Source organism: Cricetulus griseus, chromosome 5, assembly GCF_003668045.3.
Source record: "Cricetulus griseus strain 17A/GY chromosome 5, alternate assembly CriGri-PICRH-1.0, whole genome shotgun sequence".
In the NCBI taxonomy this organism is placed as follows: domain Eukaryota; kingdom Metazoa; phylum Chordata; class Mammalia; order Rodentia; family Cricetidae; genus Cricetulus; species Cricetulus griseus.
Genome location: NC_048598.1, coordinates 124,530,150 through 124,557,094, shown reverse-complemented (window position 1 = coordinate 124,557,094; position 26,945 = coordinate 124,530,150). Strand labels below are relative to the sequence as shown.

General features: G+C 42.4%; 1 protein-coding gene across 2 annotated transcripts; it reads right to left on the bottom strand.

Annotated features, from left to right (window-relative positions):
* Pigh (phosphatidylinositol glycan anchor biosynthesis class H) lies at positions 1-8,158 on the bottom strand. Of its 2 annotated transcripts, XM_027418369.2 has the most exons (4): positions 7,931-8,150; positions 3,363-3,572; positions 1,884-1,967; positions 1-812 (listed from the first exon to the last, which is right to left on the bottom strand). In XM_027418369.2, exons 1-4 carry the CDS (start codon positions 8,108-8,110, stop codon positions 720-722), a joined length of 567 nt encoding a protein of 188 aa, XP_027274170.1. In that variant the 5' UTR covers positions 8,111-8,150; the 3' UTR covers positions 1-719. The 2 variants fall into 2 exon arrangements, with proteins under 2 accessions (XP_027274170.1, XP_027274172.1); XM_027418371.2 differs by lacking the exon at positions 1,884-1,967 and having other exon boundaries at positions 7,931-8,158.
* Between the last annotated feature and the right edge of the window lie 18,787 nt (positions 8,159-26,945).

Sequence of the window (26,945 nt, the reverse complement as noted above, 5' to 3'; positions counted from 1 at the left end):
TTACGGTGTGTTTTGGATATTTATTTTACAGTTTGAGACCGTGCCTTGCCATGTAGCCCAGGCTGGCCTCAAAAGTTTCAATCCTCCTGTTGATACCCCTAGGTGCTGAATTGCTGGCATCCACACCATCCCTAGTTAAGCTGTGGATTGAATCATCTTGCACAGATTATAGGAGCTAGGTGAACCAGAGGCTAGCCCTTTGGAAAGCATTTTATTCCTAATTCATACATTTAAAAAAAATTTTCTTTTTAGACAAGAATCCACACAGATGGAAATTATACTTTTCTTGTAAAATCTGGTATCAGACTCAATAATTCAGATTTTAACACAAATATAAATATGCTTAGAAATTTCAAAGTGATCTTCATGTACATTTTTTTTAGGGGGGGGAGTCCTCACTATGTAGCCCTGGATGGCCTCAAACTTGAGATCACCTGCTTCTGCCTCTTGAGTCCTGGCATTAAAGCATGAGCCACTATGCCTGGCCTACCTTTGATATGACAAAATCCTTAAGGTCTCCTCTTGATTAGTAATGTAGATAAAACCTATAAGGCGAACTTTATGTTACATCAAAACACTGAGTCAAGTTCCAGCTGCCTCCTCTATGGCTCTGAGATCATCTCATCCATTTTGATTCCCAGGACTGTGTCCACCTAAACCAGCAACTCTGGTCTAGGAGTCCTCGCTCAAAGACAATGCTGGTCTTTGAATGCTGAGATTCACGGGCTTGTTGATGTGGCTTTCTGGTGTGCCAGAATCTCCTGGCAGCTCCTGTATACTTCAATCAAGCAGTCCAGCCGGGGCTTGGCACTCTGAATTCCAAGGAGGAGAAATGTAGAGTCAAGGAGAATAGAATTCACCTGCAACCTCAATTTCACATATGTCTTGTCATGACACAACTGTGAGCTAAGAGACACAAGGTCAAACCTCTCAACTCTTTGCTGGGAGGTCTCCAAATCTGGCCTTTGTGGGAAATAAAAAGACAGCTTGTTTTGTTCTGTTTTGAGACAAGCTCTCTGTGTGTATCCTGGCTGTCCTGGAATTCACTACGTAGACCAGGGTGGCCTCAGAGACCTGCCTGCCTCTGCCTCCCAATGCTGGGATTACAGGCATGCAGAATACAGTGTCTATCTTGACAAAATTGTATGACAGTGAGACAGACCATCTCAGAAAGTGTTACAAGTTGAACACAAAATTATTACAAATACATAACTGATTTCTAGGTTCTACTCAGCTAGCAGAGGAAATAGGATTTAAAACAAGAGGATTACAGGCTTGTGACACCAGTGGTTTTTTTATTGTAAGATCAAAAGAAAAGATAATCTAGACATTATTTAAAACCTAGCAATAAAATACTGGCTGTGGTAGAAAAGACATATATAGAGTGAAAGAGATAAATATCTCAACCTCAATGATATCAATGTAAAATTATACAATGGTAAACTGACAGGCTTGAAGTAGAATGATTTGTAAGCAGAAGTGGTCATATAATTGGTAATTGCCTTTTTTTTTTTTTTTTTTTTTTTTGTTTTTCGAGACAGGGTTTCTCTGTGGCTTTGGAGGCTGTCCTGGAACTAGCTCTTGAAGACCAGGCTGGTCTCGAACTCACAGAGATCCGCCTACCTCTGCCTCCCGAGTGCTGGGATTAAAGGCGTGTGCCATCAACACCCGGCTGGTAATTGTCTTCTAAAGTTTTGTGAATTATTAATATTTTTAAAGTGTATCTTTGTCAGAGAGGGCTCCTGAGATCTAAAAAGGATCCTTTTACTCATCCCCAATACTCTGACAACAGAAATTCATGTCCATCTCAACAAAAGAGGCAAGGGGAAACAGACAGAGAAAAGACAGGATTTCACAGGAGAAAGGAAGAACACTGCGCTCACCTGGAAGACAGGGACTACTTGGGATATCTCATGTGGCTTCCCTGGGTCCTTCAATAAGATGCAGAGGTAGTAAATCACCTTTTGCTGTAAGAAAAGACACCAAGACAGGTCTCTGCGAAACTCATCTTGTTTCTTTTTCCTTCAGAGGAAGATTAAAATCTTTTTCACAAATTAACTCTAAGTAGTGAAATATTTGGTAACTTTTGGAGTAGAAGAAAAGTTTATTTTCATTTGATATATAAAAAAATCTTTTTGTTTTTTTTGTTTTTTTTTCTGAGACAGGGTCTTACTATGTATCCCTGGCTAGCCTGGAACTTGCTATATAGACCAAGTTAGCTTCATTCACAGAGATCCACTTGTTTCTGCCTCCCACATTCTAGGATGAAAGGCACAGCCACCATGCCTAGCAAAAAAAAAAAAAAAGTCACCAAATTGTAATATACTCATAAATAGAAACATCACAGCTAGATTAAGGTAGCCACTCAAAAAACTTGCCAAGTCTCAAACACTATATGATCAGAATGTCCACTCTGAAGCCATAGAGCTTTGCTTAGGGCTTTATATGTACACTTTTATTCCATGTATCCACCACAAAACAAGAAAAAAATGACAGAGCTGAAACTGTCATGTCTTCTGTCATGATTTCATGTGTTCCTTTGTTCCATTGTGTCCTTTAAAAGACTACCCGCCCCTTCAAATAAATAAATAAATAAATAAATAAATAAATAAATAAATAAAGCCAAGTATGTTACTATGAACTGGAAGTCCTACCAACCAAGAAACCAAGGCAGGTGGCTGCTTGAAATTATGTTAGATAATTAGAAGCCAACCTGAGCAACACAGTGAGACCTCAATCCCAGAAAAAGAAAGCAAACAATCAAAAGAAACAAACAAACAAAAATGCTTTTGCATCTGAGCTACAAGATAAAAATTGAAATACTGACTCTTCTTCCACGACAATCTACTACCTCTGCAACAGTCATGGTTTATGCATTTGCTATGCTTTTTAATAGAATACTCCTACTTATAAGAAGGCAAAAAAAAAAAGTCTGTTAGCCAGGCATGGTGACACACATCTTTAATGCCAGCACTCAGGAGGCAGTGGTACACTTGGCAGCAACTGCAAGCATCTTGTTTATTACATATGTTGATTCATCAATGGGATGTCTGAGTGAGTACCATCATGTAAATGTGTTCTGTGATGTCTGTACAACCAGCAAACTGGTAAACGATGAATTCCTTAGAACATAACCCATCACTGAGGAAAGCATGACTATAAAAAAAATTTATTTTAATGTAAGTTTTGCTTTTATGGTTCTCAGGCATGACAGCCAAAAAATAACTACCTGTATTGGAAAGGAGGCTCCTTCAGTTTAATTATGTGGCAAAGAGTGCTTTAAGACTCAGTTTAGATCCTACCATACCCTATGGGCTGACCACCTCCTCTGGAGAGCCCAGAGATACCACCTAAACACTTACCATGTAAATTGCCTCATTAATGATAACATCCTTAACCTTATCCATCTCTATGAAGGTGGTACTTTCTTTGCCTGAAGCATAGGATGAAGTCATCTGGATGCCAAGTGAGTCAATGATTAATAGAGTCTCCTGATCAATCTTCACAAAATGGAGGTAACCAAGCAGGCCTATGATGGTGATGAAGATGGCGGCAGAGAGGATCATGCTGTTCTGAGGAGAGAGCCAGACACAGGCAGTAAGATCACCAAATGTTCCTATGCATACATCTATGCTACATAGTAAGACAAATGGACAATGAGGAAGAAGGCCTTTGCTCTGGTAACTATGCTGTGAGGTGAACAGATGAGGGAACATGCATGAAGGGGTAATCACTTTCTCTTGAGCTCCTAAAGTGTTTGAACAGCACGAAGAATGAAAAGGATCCAGATTACTAATGAATAGGTCTGGGAGGCTCCCAGCAAAACATCAGCCATCACCTCTTTCTCAGAAAATTTTCTTCTCAAAATCACAACTTACAGACCCAGAGCTTTCCCTCTCATAGCCCCCTGCATAGTATACAGCACAAAATTACAGACAGAACTTCAACTGTGAAGTACTCAGCACAGTAGCTGATACTACTCCGTGAATGATTGCCACTCATGCTTTTCCTAATAGAATTTGGAATAAATATTGATTGATTTAGAGGTGGCAATCCTGACCAATGAGATGCGGTGGTCAGAGGTCTACAGAAGAGGCCAATTTATTATTATATTTTTCAAAAGATGTGTAGAAAGAATGGGGAAAGGAAAGTGGGGTATGGGGTGTGAGGGCATTATGATGAAAGCATCCAGGAATAGCCTATAAAGCAGGACTTCATTGGTGCAGATGACATATCAAATCTAAACTGTAGCATCTACCTTCTGCAATAACCCTAACTGGACAAGCTTGGTGGTGTACACTTTTAATACCAGTACTAGGGAGGCAGAGGCAGATGGATCTAAGTGGCAGGCCAGCCAAAGTTTATAGTGAGACCTTGTCTCTAAACAAGACAATACCAAATCCAGCCAGGCATGATGGTGCATTCCTTTGGTCCTAGCATTCGGCAAACTGAGGCAGGTGGATCTCTGAGTTGGATGTCAGCCCGGTCTAGAATGAGTTCCAGGCCAGCAAAGACTACACAGTGAGACACTGTCTCTAAAAAAACAACAACAAAGAACTAAAAACAAGCTGGAGAGACAGCTCATTGGTTAAAAGCACTGGCTGTTCTTCCAGAGGACCTGGGTTCAATTTCTAGCACCCACATGGTGGCTCACAACTGTCTATAATTCCAGTTCCAGGGGATCTGACAACCTCTTTGGACTTCCTCAGGCAGCAGGCAAGTATGTGGTACACACATACAGGAAAAACACCCATACACATAATAATAGAAAGGACAAAAAGAATATGGGACAGAGGCTACAAAGCCTAAAATATTAAACTGGGTCTTTTAAAGAAAAGGCTTGACTTCTGTTCAGATAATTATTTTTGGTCGAGAAACAGGAGTAAGTACTGGGCCCCTGGTAACCCAGAAACATCAAATTTCAGGTAATTATCTTCCAGGTGTAGGGCAGTGTCTTGTAAACAGCCCAATTTGAATAAGCATTATGGAAGAAAGGCAAGATAAAACTCAGATGCAAGGCTGATACATAAAAGAGTCTAGAATACTGACTTACTGACTGTAAGTGTCAAAGGAAGGGAGTAGAAAGGAAGAAGGGGAGGGAGGGAGGGAGAAAGCATGAGGGGCATAAAAGGATGAAGAGGGAAAAAGAGAGAGGGACCCAGAGAGGTCGAAGCACACAGGACTGTTGCATGAAGACTTGCAAGGCAGCATGACCTCATTGGTGCAGAGAAGGTAGTACACGCTGACGGTTGTAATAACGTTAACAGAAAGGTGAATTTAAAAGCAAGGAGAATGACAGGATGAAGAACAGTAAATGCTTAGCGAATGTCACCCACTTGGCTTTCTGTTAAGATAATCTGCCTCAAAGTCCATTTTCTGGCTAAAATTCTAACAATGCTCTATTCATTTGAGTCAGAGTTTTAAGGCACATATTTGAATGTCTCCTTTCAGGGTTCTTTTCACTGCAGATATTCACTACCTTCGTGAATAATTATGAATAGGAGCAAAGATCTAAATTTTGGCACACAGAGCCCCCTGGGAAGTGTTGGAGTATAAGGAGGCATGCATTGCTTCTGCACTTAGAGGACATTAGGGTTAATGTGCACGAGAGATATGAGTACAGTGGTATAATTGGCATAACCAATTTTGAGCTGGGCATAGTTTATACACACCTGTAATTCCAGCACTTGACGGGAGCCGACACTGGATGGTGGAGAGTCTGAGAACAGCCTAGGCTACATAACAAGTCCCTGTATCTCAAAACAAACCAACATGACTGACTGAGATCTGTTAGATTAAAGCACAATGGAAAGGGATTTCAATGTCAAGCTGCTCTGGTTTCGAAGCCCAGACCTGTCACTTTGCCAGCATCAAGACTATTACATTATTACTCTTCTGAACCTTTGCTTTCTTCTAAGTCTGAAGTTAGAAATTCAGCAAAACAGCTAGCACTCTGGGCATTTAATTTGGTCCTCCTCTGAGATAATTGCACAGGTATCTAGAACATAGGCTAGCATTAAAGTTCAATTGGGCACAGTGATGTATCCCTTTAATACCAGCACTTGGGAGGCAGAGGCAGAGGCAGGTGAATGTCTTTGCATTTGAGGCCAGTCTGGTCTACATAATGAGTTCAAACAAGCCAGGTCTACATTGTGAGACACTAATGCCCCTCTGCTGTGAAATAATCCTTCTGTATACTGTGAAAATGTGTTGCTCTCATTGTTAATAAAAAGCTGATAGGCAGATAGCTAGGCAGGATTTTCGGGGAAAGAGAGAATGCTGGGAAGAAGGGCAGAGTCTGGGGACTTGAAGGCCAGACTCGGAAGAAGCAACATGGGAAGTTCACAGATGAGGTAAATGAGCTCGGGGCAGCACACAGATGAACAAAGATGGGTTCATTTAAATTGTTAAGAGCTGGCTGGAGACAAGCCTAAGCTATGGCTGAGCATGTATAATCAAGTCCCCATGTGGTTATTTGGGAGCAACTGCCAGGACACAGAGAAACTCCACCAACACCCGTCCAAAAAAAAGAATAAAAATTCAACTATACTGTAAATTTGGGGGTAGGGTTAGGTCAACTTAATAACTTCAACTGACCTGTGAAGAAACTTTTAGATGAAAATTGGTAAAAATTAGGGTCTTTAAAATATTTTTTTGTTGTTTTGTTTGAGACAGGATCTCACTGTGTAGCTCTGGTAGTTCTGGAGCTGGGGATGTGCACTGATGTAGACCAGGCTGGCCTTGAACTTAGAGATGTTCCTGCCTCTGCTTATCTAGTGTTGGGATTAAAGGTGTGCAGCATAGTATTTATTGTGTGGAGGTCAGAGGACAACTTTTGGGAATCATTCTTTCCTTCATGTGGGTTTGGAGGATTCAACTAAGGTCATCAGGTAGGCAGCTGCAGCCCTTACCTACTGAGCTATCCCCCAAGCCCTAAATTAGTGGTCTTAATTTCATCTAGTTCTATGTAAATTACTTCACTCTGCCATATGATTTGATGTCACAAAAGCTAATGGGCCAGGTGTGATGAAGCAAACCCTTGCTCCCAACACAGGAAGGTAGAGGGGCAGATTCTACATAACTTGGCCTATAATCCAGTTCCAGGCCAGCCAGTACTAATATCTACTGAGACAGCCAGCCAGACACAGACACAGACACAGACACAGACACAGACACAGACACAGACACAGACACAGACACAGAGGGGGGAGGGTAAGCAAATGGATGTTCTAATATAAGCAATATGAAAATTACAGAAGTAAACAGTTCTGGTGTTCTTAGCTCTGGCAAGACCACTCCTGGAATAATATATTCATTTCAGGGCACTATACGGGAAACTTGAATTCATCCCGGCCAAGGACCAAGGATGACTGTTTTTACTTGAGAACTGTCACAAACTCACAGCATTTGAATCTTCACAATCTTATGAACCATTAATTCCATCTTAATCTGTGAAAAAGGAGGCTCAGAAAGAAAAGAAAAGAAAACAAAACAAAAAAACACTATAAAGTCTGGAAACAGCATAAAAAACATGCTCTAAATCTGGTAATTCTTTAGAAAGTGAACTTAAGTTGGGAAGGGTTGGGAGAAGGGAGGTAGTTCACATGAAACGCAGAGATAAGGAAGCAATAGAGCACTCCTTCTGTATGCACAGCTGTGTGGTGGGGCAGAAGCACTTTTCTGGAATTCTGTGGCAGGCTGGCTATTAGACAGTGAGGGCTGATGCCCCGGGGAGGAGCAGGCACTGACAGTTCTCTGAGGAGGTGTGCTCCGCGGGTGAGCAGGGCAGCCACCCACTGAGGGAAAACGGCCAGGAGCACAGACTTTTTGGGTTGAACAGTCCAACCACGGGGACCCAGACCGTCCCCGCCCTGCAGCCCCGAGCCCTTTAAAAGCCGGCCGCCTGCGAGGGTCGTGCGCCGGCCTTTACCTCGCACAGGGTGAAGAGTCCGTAAGCCACCAGCCACACGGCGCAGGTGACAGCGGTGAGCGAGCGCAGCGACAGCCGAGGCGAGCTGAGGCCGAACTCGCGGCAGTACGGCGAGTAGTAGCGGCGCCGCAGGGCCAGGCGGCCGCCGCAGATATCCGAGAAGCTCTTCTCTTCCTCCATGGCCCCGTGCGCCAGGCGCTCGCGCCGCTCTAGCCCACCAGGAGGACCGAAGTCTCGCTGGCTCCGGACAGTTCCAGAAGAGGCTCAGCCCCGCCCACCACACGCTCCGCGCAGCCGTAGTTGCGCACAGAGAGTAGGGCTGGGGATTGAAGCTGGTTCTTCCAGTTTGTCCCTAGCCCAGACTGTCCCTATTCGTGGCACCAGTTTTGTGCAGATTAAAATCTCTGTTCACTCGACTGACTCATTTATATAGCCACGCCAGAGTGAGCCCCAAGAAGTGGTCCACGGGTGTAGTCATTCATTCACGAATTCATTTCCTTGCGAAGGAATTTTAGGTAATGAAGAGCCCCTTCCCCATGAGCTTCTTTCCTAGTAGGAAAAAGCAATATGGACGTAGCTTAAAATAGTATTATTGGGGGGAGGGGATGTTCAGACCAGTAGAGAAGGACTGGGAAGTTTTAAGTAAAGCTCTCAGTAGAGAAGGACTGGGAAGCTCTCATCCTACAAGGATGAGGACTACACTGATCTGGGGGATGTTTGGGGGAGAAAATCTCCAGGAAAAAAACAAAAAACAAAAAAACAAAACAAAACAAAAAACCCCAAAGGTCCAGAAAAAAGCAAAGCTCTCAGGCTGGAACAGGGTTAAGTCACAGGAATGAAAAAAACTACAGAGGCTAGTATGCACGGAAAAACAAAGTTAGGAACGTAGGTAGGCCTAAGACTCAGCTGTTAAAAGAGTATGTTAACCACAAAGATGGGAAGAGGAAGATCACAGACACAAACCATCATGACCACATTAACTAAAGCAGGCGATTAATTAAAGCAAGCTTTTTTATTCACATACACCAGCTGCCTCCCACTAAGGCAGGGTACAAGGGTCAGAATTGGATGTGAGGAAGACAAAGCTTTTATAGCTCAGGTTTCCAAATGGGGGATTTGGCAGACCAAATAGACAGAATTACAGGAGCAGAACATAAGCATAATAAGTTAGTCCCTCCTAAAACAAAGACAAGGTTGCAAGGTGGGCATAACAAGGCAGTCATAACAGGTGGTCATAGGTGGTCATGTGACCTTTTGAAACAAAGGTTGGGTTGTAAGACGGTTATAAACAACTTTTTCAAACAAAGACATGATTGCTATTCCTGGAACAGGTAATACAGAACCATTTGTAGTTAAGGTTACATGTGAGGCATGGCCCAATATTTGAAAAACAGGTTTAATCATGAACGGGAACGAACCTAGTTTGTCTTTATTGTAAGATGACTTTTAAGCCTAAGATGGAGGCAGGCTGGGGAAAAATAACTGGGGGAACCACTACTAGACAGTCTTTGCCACACTTTCTAGAGTCTTGGTTTTTAGAACCAGGCAATATATTTGCATGGATAGACTGTGGCAGTACATGATAGTAATCTTACTTCTGATGATGGGTGATTATTTATACTGATGAATTTTTTTCTGAATACTTGAGTCACTATAAATATGAATAATCAAGAAACAAATGTAATCAAATAATTCAACTGACTTTTCATTCTGAGGCTCAGATGTTTAAAATCTTTTTCTGGAGCTCTTGTTTTAGTATTTGCTAAATGTAGATTTAGTAGTTCTAAGAATACTGTGTTATGAGCCATCCAGATGGCTCTGTATGTAAAGGCACCTGCCTCCAAGGCTTGACTCCCCTTCTTGAATCCACAAGGTGGAAGGAGAAAGCCATCTCTCACAAGTTGTCCTCTGATTGCCACATGCTCACTAGCTATGGCATGCGTGCACACACACACACACACACACACACACACACACACACACACACACACACGATAAATAAATGTTCTGTTTAAGAATGCTGTCTTATCACCCTATGGAAGGCCTTACCATCCAGGGGGAGCAGAAAGGGTATGTGTTAGGTAGGGTTTTAGTTAGGGAAGGGGTGGTAGGGGAGGACAGGAGGGAGAAGGGAACTGGGATTGTCATGTAAAACAATCTTGTTTCTAATTCAAATAAAAAATGCAAAAAAAGAGAATGCTGTCTTACTGTATAGCTTTTATTCTGTTTGATTTTGGTGGGAGATATTTCAAAACAAGTTTCACGCTATAGCCCCAGCTGGTCTCCAACTTGTGATCCTTCAGCCTCAGTCTTCTCTGAAGTGCTGGGTTACGTTGGCGTTCATGTGAGAAAGTTACAGGCTACCGTGCATATAAGGTCAAATTGGAGTCCTAATTGGCCAGTGACCATGAACAGCCCAGAGCCTCAGAAACACTCTCGGCCCCAAGCTTAGGGGTATAGCATTTTTTAAAGGCAAAACCCACAGTGACATCATTGTCAGACGTCAGAGAACCTGGTGACAATTGTTTGGGCTGTACAATCAGCAGATACTTTGGTTATGCACTTGAACCATGGCCAGGGTCATGGAAGGTCCTGAATGTGTCGCCAAGGCAGACATGACTATCCTTGGGTTTAAGGGCCAAAGAGCACCTGAGCAGATATAAAATGGAGTCAGAGTAAGGTCAGGACAAGTGGCATTTCCTTAGCCACTTCAATTAAAGGCATACACTACAATGCCTGGTTTCTGTTTAACTGTTTTGTGTATTTTAAGACATATGCAAATGTCTTAGTTACTTCTCTATTGCAGTGACAGAAATACCATGACCAAGGCAACTTATACAAGGAAGCATTTAATTGGATCTCACCATTCCAGAGGGTTGAGTCCATGACCATCATGGCAGGGAGCATGGTGGCAGTCAGACAGTCATGGCACTGGAGCAGTAGCTGAGTGCTCACATCTGATCCAAAGCACAAAGTGTGAGCGCCAACTGGAGTAGTGTGGGCATCTGAAGCTTCAAAGCCAGCCCACAGTGGCACACCTCCTTCAACAAAGCCACACCTCCTCATCCTTCCGAAATAGTCCCACCTACTAGACACCACTATAAGGGTCCATGGGGGCCATTGTCATTCAAACCATCACAGGAAAAAAAAAAGCAATCTAACATCTATTTCCTCTTTTCTGATTCTCAGAGGTGTGTGTGTGTGTGTGTGTGTGTGTGTGTGTGTGTGTGTGTGTGTGTTGAAGACCCACAAGCATGCTGGTAGTTTTGTTGTTGTTTGTTTTGTTTTGTTTTATATACTGTCTCTTAGTATAATGAGTGACTTCCAGTTGAAACCTGGGAATATGGGATATTATGAAATCTGTGGCCTCATTTAAATCTGTTATGTCAAGACTCTTCTACCACTACTGTGTCAGGGAAAGAGGTCCCTCCAACATTATCACCAAGCAGAGGTAGAAACAAGTCCAGGCTCCTCACTTAGCCTCCACTTAGCCTGGCTGGGGCGGTGTTGTTTGGACCCAATGGCTGGGGTGGAAGTCCAGTCTCTCTACATGTTCTCTGAGGTAGGATTAGGAGAGGTTCCCACTGCTCCACGGGGATGAAAGTTGTTGCAGCCCCCTAGTGGCAGGTTGTGACAAGTCCTTAGACCTGGTGAAGATAAAAAGTTTGGGTCTCTCACTCAACCTTAGCAGACAGAGCTAGCAGAGAGAGCCACACTTTCCTTGTGGTGTTTTGCAATAGTTATAGGGTGAAGTTTTCCTGTCTTCCTCCTTTGGCAGGAGGAAGCAGGTTTTCCTCCATGCATTTTGTGTGTGTGTGTGTGTGTGTGTGTGTGCCTAATGGCATCGACACATTGCTCACGTCTTTTGCATTTGGGCTGAGGTACACAAGGAAAAAGCAAATCAAGGAGTGAGGCACTCTGTTACTCCTCAGGTCCAGGATCCCTAGCCAGTCTTCTGGAATGAAAGGGTGTAATGACTTTTCAATTACCTATCAAAAAGCTCATGGTCAACATGCCTATAACCAAAGGTGGGTTAATAAGCAAAACTATAACTATTTATACTATTATTATTACTGTTTTGAGACAGGATTTTATTGTGTAGGCCAGACTGCCCTGGAACTCAGTCTGTAGACCAGGCTAGCCTCAAATTCACAGAGATCTGATTGCCTCTGCCTCTCGAGTGCTGGGATCAAAGGTGTGAGCCACCATACCCAGCCAGGCTAATACAAACCATTGAACTGTGCTAATACACACCATTTTGTAAATAAAAAAGAACAATTTGGGAATTTTAGCTATTTCTATAGACTTTATAATTCATTTAAAATAGTTATACATTGACCATTAAGGTGGCTTATCCAGTAAAAGTGCTTTCCACCAATACCCAGAATTCACATGGTGGAAGGAAAGAACCGTTGTCCTCTGATCCCCATTTCTATGTCATGTGCCCCTCCCCTTTATTTAGGGGCCTAAGAAATGGCTCAGCAATTAAGAGTGTTCCTTGCTCTTTCAAAGGACCAGTTTCCAGCATTCATATTGTATCAGGCAGTCACAACTGCCTTTGACTCCAGCTTTAAGAAATCTCACACCCTCTTTTGGCTCTTCAGGGACCCATACAAGGCAAAAGACAAAAATAACAGAAAGCTCTAGAGTAGTGATAAACAAGAGACAGACTCCAGTGAGTCCAAAGCCAACTCGTGAGTTTCAGGCCAGCTAGAGTTACCTAGTGAGACTGTCCAAAATAATTCCCAAAACAAAAACAACACTATTAAAGCAAAACAGTAACATTATTTTTTTTACCTATTGTTCTGTCTTCCCACTCAATGAGAAAGTCTAATAATTAGTCTATGTAAGAAAAGCATGGCAGAGCCTGGTGCACACCTTTAATCCCAGCACTTGGGAGGCAGAGGAAGGTGCATCTCTGTGAGTTCAAGGTCATCTTGGTCTACATAGTGAGTTACAGGACAGCTGTGGCTGACAGAGACCCCATTAAAACAAATCAAAACAGTAGATGTCAGAGAGATGGTTCATCCTGAACAAATCATGAGGACCAGAATTCAGATCCACAGCTTCCTGGGTGGGCATAATGGTCCATCTATAATTCCAGAACACCAGAGGCCAGGGATCCCTAGGGTGTGCTGACAACCTAGACTAATCAAGTTGGGGAGCTGGGGTCCAAGGGACAGACCCTTTGTCAATCAATATATTAAGTGGAAAGGAATTGAGAGAAATACCTGGCATTAACATGGGTAGTCTATACACTCATGCATGCTCACCTGCACACACACTTGCATATTCACACATGAGTATACATATGCACATATACCACACACTCAGGGTATCGGGGAAAGCCAGGCATGAGAAGAAAGGAAAACAAAGCAGAAAGCAGAGCTCCTTCCCATGGAGTCACAACGCCATCTTGTGGTGTTCCACAATAGAGACACTTGATAGTTCCAATTTAATTCGTGGAACATCTATCTGACTTTTGTGTGGAAAGTATTTCCTCCTGATACCAGGATGTCTTGTATCCTGGTACACTCAAGTGCTAGTTTCCTTTTGGTATATTTGGTTGGTTGGTTTTTCGGAACTGAGAATTTGAATTCAGGCCTTCCTTGTACATGCTAAGCAAGTGATCTACCACCAAGTGACATCTTCAACCCTTACTACAGGCTTTTAAATAACACAAACCAAACTTATGGGAAAATTTATTTAAAAAGATGAACCTAGCAAGGCTTGGTGGCTCACACCTGAAATCCCAGCACTAGAGAGATGGAGGTAGGCAGGGTCCTGTGTTCAAGGCCAGTCTGAACTGCCTGAACTATGAGGAATGAAACTGTCTCAAAAACAAACAAACAAAAACAAAAAATAAAACTAAAACCAAAACAAAGAGTGGATCCAAACATAATGACAAGTCCATTCAACTAGATCTTAGCACGTTTGTTACAGGATTTACAATCACAGCCTATGAGAGACAGGCCAGTTCGTCATTGACCTTTCATTAGCCAATTAAAAGAGCCAAATTAATTGTGAAAAGCTAAAAGAGATTTATTACATATAGCTACATTGTAAGAGGGACAAAGAGATCCAGCTCCCCAGCCCCACCCTCAGTCCATCACAGTCCATCCTCCAACCACAGTCTTAATTCAGTCTCTTCTGCAAGGTCCTTAGACAAGTTGTCAATCTTTCTCTTGGTGACAAATTCCCTCCTCATGTCCGCCATCAGGGTTTCTACATTTTCTTCCAGCAGAAGATTCCTGGGGAAATTCTAATCTATTAGAAGTCATGTTTTAATGGTTTGACAACCAAAGAAAGGAGCATACCTGTTTCTGTAGAACATCCGTTAATTCCAGATAGGCCGTTTACACTTTCTGCTAACCTTTATGAGCTCATTTTGCAGCCTGGTTGGCATGGAACTCACTCTGTAGACCAGGCTGGCCTTGAACTCACAGAGGTCTGCCTGCCTCTGCCTCCCCCCAAGTGCTGGGATTAAATCACTCACTACTGTGCCTGGCATAGAACTCTGAATATTAGATTATCTACCTCACTGCATGCTAGAGTCATTGAGGAACTTTAAAAACCAATGCCTGGACCCTCCTCACAGTAAGAACCAAAAGGTTTGGATATGAGCATTTTCTAAAACTCCAAAGTTCGGCTTAAGGAGCTACCATGGTTGAGCTCTGTCAGGAAGAAATCTTGACATCCTCAGTTTAGAGTCTAGAGTAGTGATTCTCAACCCATGGATCGCAAACCCTTTCACAAGGGTTTCATATCAGATATCCTGCATATAGTTACATTGTATTCATAACAGTAGCAAAATTACAGTTATGAAGTAGCAATGAAATAATTTTATTGTTGGGGTCACCATACCATGAGGAGCTGTATTAAAGGGTCACAGCATTAGGAAGGTTGAGAACCCTAGAGTGTAGAGGCCTGGGAGTTAACTGACCACATACAGAGAGGGTTGTTTACACTGTGGGGGAGTTGTTCTGTTGTATGGTATCCACCAGAGAACACTACTTTAGGACATGGGTTTAAGCCAGTAGAAAGTCTTTTTTAGGTGGCCAGCGACTGCACTGGATGTTCAGGATCCCAGTGTAACCTTGAGCCTTTCTTGGGGAGAGATTTTAAACATAAAAACCATATCCTGGGTTGATATACTTCAATTAGCAAGAACAGTTACCCAGAAAGTGGAAACTACAGAAGCCACAAAATAAAGTTAGTACAAGGTAGAGGCTTTTCTGGGACTATGGTCTTTGATGGGTTATTAGGTCTTTGTTTTCATTTTTGGCAGGTGGTACTGTCTGTGTGCTGAGTTTTACAGCCTGAATAGTACTTCCATCATGGAGTCAGTTGCACTAAGATCTGGAGGCCTGTTACAGAGGCTCAGTTATGAATAACTCTCTGAAAAGCCAGATAAAAGTGTAGTTATAATGACAGTAGAGTGGGGCAGCTCTGCACTTCAGTGAAAAAGGACTAGAAGGTTCTCTTGACTTATTTGGTACAAATAGAAAACAAAATTGGTTCTATCTGGTGCTAAGTCATTCTTTTCCTAGTCATGAAGTTTCTTTTTTAGGTTGTGTGCATTGAGTGTGTTTACCTGTGTGGATATATGTACACCATGTACATGCCTGGTGCCCCTGAAGGCAAGAAGAAGGTAGTGCATCCCCTGGAACTCAAGATGTAAATGGTTGTGAAGCATTGTGGGTGCTGAAAGCCTAGTGAGGTCCTCTGCAAGAGCAAGAAGTGCTCTTAACCACTGAGTCATCTCTCCAGCTTCAAGGACGTTTCTTTGGGACACTTCAGGTATTTGTTTCTCAGTGTCCAGCTGCTGGTAAGTTCCAGGGTGGAGATGCTGCAAAGGACCACAGATCTGTGACTGATGGTGGACCATTTCTTTGGGCCCTCCTTTCTTTTCCTTAAAGATTTATTTATCTTTAGTTTATGTGCATTGGTGGTTTCCTTGCATGCTTGTATGTGTACCACATAAGTGTCTGGTGCCCCTGGACATCAGAAGATTCTCTAGAACTGGAATTACAAATGGTTGTTAGCCACCACATGGGTACTGGGAACTGAACCCAGCCAGGTCCTCTGCCAGAGCAGAAAGTGCTCTTAACCATAGAAACAAGCCTGGGGCCTGTTTCTTCTGCCATACTTTCAAAACACAGAACACACTTGTGCCTAAATGTGGGAAAGTGTGGGCAGGGATTCTAACACACCAACAAATGATTTAGATTTGATATTATCCAGAAGAAGTGTAAGATCCCAGAAGTCAAGAACTTGGCTCTACAGGGCTGTGGCATGTGTAAGGTGCCAGGTACAAGCCTAGGCTTCTGCAATGTCCAACTAATCAGCTATAAGTTAATGGTCCTTTAAACTCTTCCTAGAGGTTGATTAATTTGTCAGAGAGGCCCCAGAACTTGGGGAACAATTTACTCGTGTTTACTGGTTCATTATGAAGGATAGTTTCATTCATGAGGAAAACCATTAACAAAAGAAGGAAGACTTTTTCTTATAAAAAGCAATATGTACACAAGAGAGAAGCATCATCCTGCTGCTCCTGTTGCTCCTGATGTTCCTGCTACTTCTGCTGCTCCTGCTACTCCTGCTATTCCTGCTGCTCCACATGCTGGAGCCCTGGCAACCGACTGTGTTCAATCCCTTGTTGGTTTTGACTGCACTGGACACTGCACACATGGTCAAGCCCCAGCAAGTCATATGATATTGCACCACTTTGAAACCATACAATGATAAGATGTGACAAGGATCAAGATGTTTCTGGGAAAGATCTACCCCATGAATCCAGAACGAGACCTCCTCAGACGTGGTAAGAATTTCTAGTTGATGTTAACATAGCCAACATTATAAGTACAAAGCCCAAAGCCCATGAGTTAGACAGGAAAATCGTCCTCACATCTGTGTTGTAGTCTTTTTTTTTTTTTTTTTTTTTGAGACAGTGTTTCTGTGTATCCCTGACTTTTCTGGAACTCACTCTGTAGACCAGGCTGGCCTCAAACTCACAGAGATCCACCTGCCTCTACCTCCCAAGTACTGGGATTAAAGGTGTGTGCCACCTTCAGGACAGCCTCCAAAGCCAAGAGAAACCCTGTCTCAGAAAAAAAAAAAAAAAGACTACAACACAGATGTGAGGACGATTTTGAAGACCCATAGTTGACATGTTTTGGGGTGGTTTTGAATTTTTTCTTTTTTCTTTTTTCTTTTCTTTTTCTTTCTTTTTTTTTTTTTTTGAGACTGGATCTTCCTATATAGTCTGGTTGGCTTGATACTATGTACACCAAAGATGACCTACAATTCATGGCTGTCCTGCTACTTTCTACTCCCACAGACTGGGATACATCCTTTTAGAACTTATGTATTTGGAGGCTGGAGAGATGGCTCAGAGGTTAAGAGTGCTGGCTGCCCTTCCAGAGGTCCTGAGTTCAATTCCCAGCAACCACATGGTGGCTCACAACCATCTATTATGAGATCTTCTTGTGTGCAGATATACATGGAAGCAGAATGTTATATACATAATAAATAAATAAAATCTTTTAAGAGAAAAAAAAAAAAGGTGTGTGCCACCACTGCCCAGCTCTATATTAGTATTTTCCTAATCTTTATGACTGTTTTGGTATTATTCCTGAGAAAGCTTTTCTTTTCTGTCTTTGTTGTTGTTTCAAGCCTCTGTGTAGCCCTGGCTGTCCTGGAACTTGCTCTGTAGACTGGGCAAACCTTAAACTCAGAGATCTGCCTGTTTCTGCCTCTCAAGTGCTGGCGTTAAAGGCACCACCACCACTCTGAAAGCTTTCTTACTGTAACTTGAAGTACATAATTTCGGTTATGTTAGTGAAGGAACAGCTAGAGGCTGGACTCATAGAGGAGTCTACCACCCCTTGGAATTCTCCTGTATTTGTTATCAAAAAGAAGTCAGGTAACCGGAGAATGCTGACAGACCTGAGAGCCATAAATAAGGTAATTCAGCCCATAGGCTCTCTACAGCCTGGAATGCTGCTGCCTTCCTTGATACCTAAAGGATGGCCAATCATAGTAATTGATCTGAAAGACTGTTTTTTCACTATACCATTACAAGAAAGTGATAGAGAAAAATTTGCATTTACTGTACCAACTCTTAATAATTCACAGCTAGTTCGAAGATATCAGTGGAAGGTTTTGCCACAAGGGATGCTAAATAGTCCTATTTTATGTCAATACTTTGTACAACAACTTTTGGAAATAATTCATAAGAAATTTTCACAATCCCTCATTTATCATTACATGGATGATATTCTTTTATCAGATTCCAATAAGGAAGCTCTGGAATGTATGTTTGACATGGTGAAGGAAGTTCTGCCTAGATGGGGGTTACAGATTGCCCTGGAAAAGATACAAAGAGGAGATTCTATTAACTATTTAGGTTATAAGATAGACTTGTAAGTCTATCTTACAAGAATCAGGCCACAGAAGGTACAAATTAGAAGGGATCGTTATCAAACTCTTAATAGTCTTCAGAAGTTGCTAGGGGAAATATCTCAATTACAGACGATTATTGGTGTAGAAGGACATGACTTAAAGCATTTAAAAATGGCCCTTAAAAGTGATAAGGACCTAAACAATCCACGAATATTATCCACTGAGGCAGAAAAAGAATTACAATGGGTAGAAAACAGAATATTGGATGCACATGTAGATCAGATAAACCTTGATTTAGACTGTATTCTGGTTATCTTGCCATCCAGAGAATACCCTTCTGGGATTCTGATGCAGAGGGAAGAGACCATATTGGAGTGGATATTTCTTGCCACATAAACAGAATAAAAAAGTTAAAGACATATATAGAAAGGAAAGGGAAGTGTTCTACTTCTATCTTCACAGGAAAACTCATTTCCAGAAATCCATGAACACTAGATGGGTTGATGCTTAAGAAGAGAAGGTAGCTATAACCATCAAACAAAAGGAATGTGCCATACGGCAATCTTTACAGCTGTCTCTCAAATAACTCTATTTCTTTTTATTTCTTAGTCCCTATTCAAGGAAATCAATTCAAGGAAATGCTGGATTTAGAGTTGGATTTTGCTTTCCTCCCCTAAAATCCAAGCACATTTTTTAACTACACCTTAGAATTTCTGTATTGTATCAAGAAGCCAATTGATGTAATACAGATTGAGAGAAGAATTTGGGGACTGTCTTTGTCTTGGCTCTTTCCTTCAAGGTGTACACCGTCTCATAATCATTATTTTTCCATGGTTGCCTTTTCCAGCATGCATATACATATAACCAAACATATCTCTGCTAACACTTATGTTTGAGTCCCACACAGCCAATGAAGACCCACCTGACAGCAATCCCTGGATGCTCTGGAAGGAAATTGGGCCATACCTAGACTGCACTGGATCCAACATACTCTGTTTCAACTGACACTCCAACCAGAGCTTCGGGTATTGACTTCAATCAAGTTGAGGATTTCAATCTAGATCTTCAGTCAAGCAAATCCCATCTAACATGAACTGGATATAATCCATTAGAGATTTTCACTATACTAGCATTTTCTTCCCACAGGACCTCACATGGCTACCACCGTTCCATTTCAGCAGGAAGTAACTTGGAGGATGCTATGCCTCCATCCCCCATTATTGTCTATTAAGGTAGTGTAAGCCTAGTTAGGGATAGCTTACTATTGTTTATGGTTGGGATTGGAAGGAGGTGTTCAGGCTTGGACACCTCTTTTCAGATGACTTTAGGGTTTAGCTGATACAGACATAGTTAGGATGGGTCATAGCAGATTATTGTATCTTCTTGTATTTCACCTTTATGACTATTAATTTTGGATACTTTACACTGTTAAATTTTAATCCTCTTTTAGACTAAAAGGGGAATTGTAGGGGACAGTGTAAGTCAAGCCTGCTTGAAGCTGGCTACAGGTGTGCCTGACCACGCCCATCAGGGCATGGTCAAGGTGAGGTCAGGATGACGCTTGATAGAGTTTAAAGGGACAGACAAGGCACATGGGAGCCCCTTCTCTCTGGCCTTCCTGCCTTGCTGCCCCTGGCACGCTCTGGCTTGTGTTTGGCTGGCGTTTATCTAATAAAGTATACCTTAACCTCACCGGTTACAAAGCTCCCTCATTAGTAGAGCACTTGCCCAGCACACTGAGTTCCATGACCTGAATTACAGGGGGAAAAAGAAAGTTGACTTCAGGTGGCAGAAGGGACTTCCTGGAGGCTGTTTACCTTGGCAGTTGGAACAGGAACATGCCTGGGCAAGGGCTGCAAAGTTCAGTGTGTGATGATTCCAGGAACATAGAGTACCTGGGTGACCCCCATTTGGAAGATAGCAGCTGGACTTTATTTTGAACATGGGTCCAATTAGCCACTTAGGACCTTATTTGGAGATTCAAGAAATGTTTCTGAAGTGACTGCAGGTGCGACACTTGTAATGCAAAGTTTATTCTCAGACACTGAGTCAGAGAGACTTTGTCACTGCTGTGGGTTATTATGTTTTTGCAATAGCGTCGCTGGTCACTCTTTAAAGAAATGAGACACTTTTGATTATAGACCCTCAAACTTGTGACAGTGGGAAGGTGGTACCAGAATAGGAGTTATCCCAGTACAAGGGGGCAATAAAAATTAGGATAACAAAAGGTTCCAGTGGACTAGATGAGAGACTGGCACACATGGACACAGTGTGCTGTGTACCATATATATATATATATATATATATATATATATATATATATATATATCTGGTTTTTCGAGACAGAGTTTCTCTGTGTAGCTTTGGAGCCTATCCTGGCACTCGCTCAGGAGACCAGGCTGGCCTGGAACTCACAGAGATCCTCTGCTTCCTGAGTGCTGGGATTAAAGGTGTGCACCACCAATGCCCAGCTGTATCTTATGTATCTGCTAAGTATCTAATGTGTCTGGAGTTTTCAGTCTCTTGCTGGTTGCTGAGACACAGGCTGGACATCAGTGTCCCTCAAAGGCAGTGACCAGAGCAAGTGATCTCTTTGGTCAGTCTAACTGTTGGGATGTAAGACGAAAGAGGAGTGTCACGTAATTTTTGGCTTTGTTTTGCTTTTTACTGTTGCTTGTTTGTTTTGTGGGACCCTCAGGAAAGTTTGTATAAGTTGACATCATGCTTCTGGAGAGATGGCTCAGTGGTTTAGAGCACTTGCTGCTCTTCCAGAGATCCTGAGTTAGATTTCCTGTATCCACATCAGTGGCTCACAGCCACTTGAAACTCCAGCCCCAGAAGATCTGATACCCTCTTCTGGCTTCCTTGGGTACCTGCCCACATGTGACAAACACACATGTGGCATATACTGACACACACAAACACACTGACACACACAAATATATACACACAAAAAATAGATGTCGAAGTGGAGGTGTTGGGAGAGATGGCTCAGCAGTTTACGGGTGCTTCCTAGTGCCCATGTCAGGCAGCTCACACCATCCAAAACTCTAGTTCCAGGAGATCCAACAGCTACTCCTGACCTCCACAGGCACCTGCACTCATGTATAGTTATTCACACAAAGACATACCCCTACACACAATTTTAAAAATAGAAAGAATCTTAAAGGGGCCGGGGATGGTTAAGCTATCGGGCAAGGCAGGTTCAAACAACAGACTTACCAGCAGCAGCAATCACTGTGCTTTTGCCCTGTGGTTCCATTCTTTCTAACAAATGGCACAGGAAGATGAGCCAAAGGAAACCAAACCAAAGATGATTTCTGGATGATTTCTGAGCAAGGATCAAATATGAATCTAGGAATCTGGAGCTCTCAAAAAAATCATTTTTAAGCAAAAAACTAGTTTCCAAACCAAAATGTTTTCTTTCTCTTCATCCTAGTCTGTTTTCTATTGTTGTGATAAAATGTTCTGACCAAAAGCAAATCGGGGAGAAAACAATTAATAGGCCTACCTGTCCGCATCACAGTTTGTCATTGAAGGAACCAGGGCAGGAACTCAAGGCAGGAAGCAGGAGTCCAGCACTGCTACAGAGACCCAGGGAGGAGGCATGCTGCTTCCTTTCCATGGGCGTGGTCAACTTGCTTTTTTATTTAACCCAGGACCACTTGCTGGGGGATAGTGGGCTGACCTCTCTCACAGCAGACATAACAGAAGCTCTGCCCACAGGCCAGTCTGATAGTTTGTGTTAAGTTGATAACAAGCTACCCAGGGCTCTCCAGTCTTGCCTTGACTGGTCCTTACAGCAGGGTTCTGGGTTCTGGGTGGTAAGAAGAATCTCCCTTTGCCAGGCTTTTGTCAGAGGTCCCAGATCCCAGCTGTCACAGCCCCAAGGTAAGCTCTGCTCCAATCAGAAAGCCCCATTGGACCAGGAAATTTTTTGGGTCATTCTGAGTTAGCTTTGTACAAAGAGTTAGCACATTACAACTCTATGGGAAATAATTTTTTGTCATGAAGAAGTTTAGAATGTAGGAGGCTGGTGGTCATTAGAAAAGGCTGTAGAACATAGATTACTCACTTTTCACTCAACTAATGGAGTCTCTGAAGTATTTACTGGATAAGAAAATTAAGATAAATGTGTACATTAAAGTGTTTATTTTTAATCTTGAAATAAGGACTCTAGGTCCTTTATCTGGAGTATAGGAGGCTTGGATTCAGGAGGGCTTGTCTAAGGTAATCCAACACTTCCAGACATACAACCAGTCTCAAGGGGCTCTTTGCAGACACTAATGCTATCATTCAAGTAGGTGCTGGGAGGCCTGGGAAAGCAGGCCTATTAACTAGGAGGAGGAGCATGCTAGGCAAATGCTCCACCACTCACACAAGCTTTATATTAAACAATGGCTTGCTGTTGGGGAGCTGCAGCAAGGCAAGGGGACCTGAGCTGGGATCCCTAGAACCCACATGAAAGCCAAGCATGGCAGTGTGGCACATCAGTAATCCCAGTGTTGGGCCAAGGGGAGGCCTTTGGGGACAGGTTAATAGTCACCAGGCTCTCCAAAAACCATGAGCTCCAGGTTCAGTGAGAGATTCCCCTTTCAAAAATGAGATGGAGAACAAATGAAGAAGTTAGCTTTGATCTCTGGACCCCACACATGCTCATGCATGGGCAAGCCCCACATGGTCAAACACACACACACATACACACACACACACACACACACACACACACACACACACACACACACACACACACACAGCCTGCAGACCAGGGGCTAGCTTGTGTGGAGGAAGTTTTCACACTGTCAGCCAACAGAGATACAACTACTGGGGAATAGTCCTGATTGACATTTAAATTTGACTGCAAGTGGCAAAAAGAAGCTTCTGGAAGCTGCTATCTTGGGGTTGAGATAGGGACACATCTGAGCAGAGGCTGCAAGTTTCAATGTGTGGTTCATCTAGAACACTGTGTATGTGACCTCCCATCGGCAGATGGTTATCAGATTTGGCCATTGAACTGAGACCCAATTAGCCACTATGGAGCTTTCTTGGAGATTCAACTTAGCAAGTGGACAGATAGATTAAGAGACATTCAAGGCAAGGTCTGGAAGGTCTAAGTGCAGGAACATTCCTTTCTATGGGACAGAGCTGTCAGCCTCCTGGCTCTTACCTTCTGGAAGCATTCTGAAATCAGTCTATCATTTATTTGTTTATTTAGATACAAGTTCTTACTGTCTAGTTCAGGCTGGCTTCAAAAATTGCAGCCACCCTGCCTCCCCCTACTGAGTGCTGGGCTTTACAAGTGTGAGCTACCTACCTCACCTGGCCTAGGATGCTTTCATTTTCTCTTGTGAATTTGTCCACAAGCAAGAGGTTGGTCCTGTAACCTGCTGTTACAGATCCAAAAATGTCCACAAAGGCTGGGAGCTAACAGATTGGTTGGCAGCTGATGGGGAGGTGATTGAATCTTTGATCTCATTAATGAATTTATTCTTTGACCTCCTTGTGCAGTCCTTGGCACATTTTCTTTTCTTTTTTCTTTCTTTCTTTTTTTCTCTTCTTTTTGTTTTTGTTTTTGTTTTTGTTTTTTGAGACAGGGTTTCTCTGTAGCTTTGGAGGCTGTCTGGAACTAGCTCTTGGAGACCAGGCTGGTCTCAAACTCACAGAGATCCGCCTGCCTCTGCCTCCCGAGTGCTGGGATTAAACGTGTGAGTCATCACCGCCAGGTTACGTATATCATGAGTAATCTTACGTATATCATGAGTAAATCAATTGTATGATTATTTCCAGAAAAGAAATCTATAGCAAAAATAAAACAAAAATGTTTCAATGTATATTATGTAGAGTTCTTTTGACTAATATAAAGCTCTTTCTTTCTTTCTCTCTTTCTTTCTGTTTTTCCTTATTTATTGAGACAAGGTCTCACTGTGTAGCTTGGAACTCCATATGTACATCAGTCTGACCTTGAACTCATAGAGATCAGCCTCTGCCTCCCAAGTGCTGGAATTAAAGGCATCATCATCGGGTGGTTTGGGTGAGAATGGCCTCCATAGGCCCATTTATTCGAACGCTTGGTCCCCAGTTGGTGGAACTGTTTGGGAAGGATTAGGAGGTGTGGCCTTGTTGGAAGAGATGTGTCATTGACTTGGAAGTTTCAAAATCTCACACCATTCCTAGTTAGTTTTTTGTTTTGTTTTGTTTTTGTCTGCTTCCTACCTGTGGTTACAGATGTAAACTCTCATCTATTGCTCCAGTGCCATGACTGCCCGACTGCTGTCATGCTCCCTACTGTGACAGGCATGGACTCAACTTCTGAAATTGTAAATTACCAATAAATTCTTTCTTTTGTAAGTTGCATTGGTCATGTCTCATCATAGCAGTAGAAAAGTAACTAAGACACCATACCTGGCTAGTAGAAAGCATTTCTATGCCTTCTCATTTTCTGTTACTCTTGACTATCAAAAATTAGATAAGGTGGCTAGGGCGATAGCTCAGTAGTTATGAGCAGTAGATGCTCATCCAGAGGACCTGGGTTCCACTCTCATACCCACATGGTGACTTGCACTGCCTGTAACTCTAGTTTCAGGGGATCCAATGCCCTCCTTTAGCCTCCATGGGACCAGGGATGCACGTGGTATACAGACATAAATGCAGGCAAAACACCCATACATATAAAATAAATAATAAAAGAATTTTAAAGAGGGATAGAGAGATGGCTCAGTGATTAAGAGCACTGGTTGTTCTTCCAGAGGACCTGAGTTCAATTCCTAGCACCCACATTCCTAGCACTACAATGGGATCCAATGCCCTCTTCTGGTGTGCAGATGTTCATGTAGGTGAAGCACCCATACACATAAAATACATAAGTAAATAAATATTTTTTTAAAAAATTTAAGAAAGAAGAGGATCTAAATTTGTAAGGCAAGCTAGATTGAACAGGTCTTTGAACACATAGTTAAATCCAAATTAATATGTATAATACAACCATCTGCTTCTATTTTACATTTTTTGTTGTAAATCCTTGTTATCAATCTTATAAACCCATAGCAAGATTTCTCTTTTCTTTTCCAGCCTCAATTTTCAGAATCAATATTTAAAAGCACCAGATCAAAGCTATCTGCCTGAAAGCTCAAAATCAACATTTTAATCTCTACAGTTTGGTTAGGCCATGCTAGGTTTCCTAGGGGCAGTAATGTAGGGGTGGAATACAGCCAGGCAACCATCCTGGCCCCAATCACAAAATTTTAGATTAGACATACAAGGAATTTATGCAATGAATTTTTAAATACAGGCACATTGGTTAGTTTTAGAAATTGTAGGATTATAAACTCATCATTTTAGAAATTGTAGAGTTATAGACTCATCTTTTTAGAAATTGTAGGATTATAGACTTGTCTCATTGTTAATTGAAGAGCTAACATGAAGAAATTTGTTTAGGGTCAATTATATGTGCTGCTTACTGGGAATTGTGTCCCAGAGTGCCACCAGGGGGATGGAGTTCCTCTCTTACAGTCTTGGGAAGCCCCAACACCATGGGGTGTACCTCTGGGACAAGCAGCTAGAGTTTCTTCTATCCCAGGAATGGAGTATATTCTGGTATAATTCCAATGAGATCATTATTTATATATGACCAGATACCCTGACGTCTCTGTTATGACCCTTGCTACCTTGTTACCCAGAGTGGTTTGGAGTAAGCATCTATCTTTTTTCTTTAGAATCCAGGGAAGCCTCATATGGAGAAATCTCTAATGAGAGAACCGGTTACTTCAGCCATCAAGTTTTTAGCTTCTTCCATCAAGTCAGCTGTTAGAGACACAGACCGATACACAAAGTGACTCAAAGAATTTTCATCAATTCAGAGTACGCTCTCCTTATTTTTATATTTTGTTGATTTACTTATTTCACGTAGGGATGGGGTGAGCAGATACACACACCAGGATGTGTGTGGAGGTCAGCAAACAGTGATCGGAAGTTGTTGCCTTTCACCAGGTGAATCTAAGAGATCAGACTCAGGTTCTTAGGCTTGGCAACAAGTACCTGAACCTTCTGGGCCACCTTGCCAACCCAGAGTGCATTCTCAAACAGCAAAAGGACTTGTCAGCAGAAATTCTCCCGAGGGGTCACTAAGAATGAATAGAGTCACTGTTTCTCATGCCTCCACAATTTACAATAGAAATTGTTTCAAAAATGTACTTAAGTTCGGGGCTGATGAGATGACCCATCAGGTAAAAGTGCTTGCCATGCAAGCCTGAGGACTTGATTTTAATTCCAGGAGCAGACACTGGAGGGAGAGAACTGGCTCCCAAAAGTCATCTTCTTACCTTCCCCACATCCAAGTTCTGGCACTCATATGCCTGCATACACACACACACACACACACACACACCACACACACACACACACACACACACACACACACCACTACTCTCTCTCTGTGTCTGTCTCCCTGTCTGTCTTTGTCTGTCTGTCTGTCTGTCTGTCTGTCTGTCTGTCTGTCTGTCTGTCTGTCTGTCTGTCTCTCTCTCTCTCTCTCTCTCTCTCTCTCTCACACACACACACACACACACACATAACAATGGCAAAGAAAGTATAAAAACTCAGATCCAATCAGACA

Coding starts and splice junctions, on each gene's coding strand:
- Pigh (XM_027418369.2), bottom strand. CDS start 8,110: ATGGAGGAAGAGAAGAGCTTCTCGGATATCTGCGGCGGCCGCCTGGCC. Junction 3,573..7,930: donor GACTCTTCACCCTGTGCGAG/GTAAAGGCCGGC, acceptor CTCTCTCCTCAG/AACAGCATGATCCTCTCTGC. Junction 813..1,883: donor AAGTAGTCCCTGTCTTCCAG/GTGAGCGCAGTG, acceptor CTTGGAATTCAG/AGTGCCAAGCCCCGGCTGGA.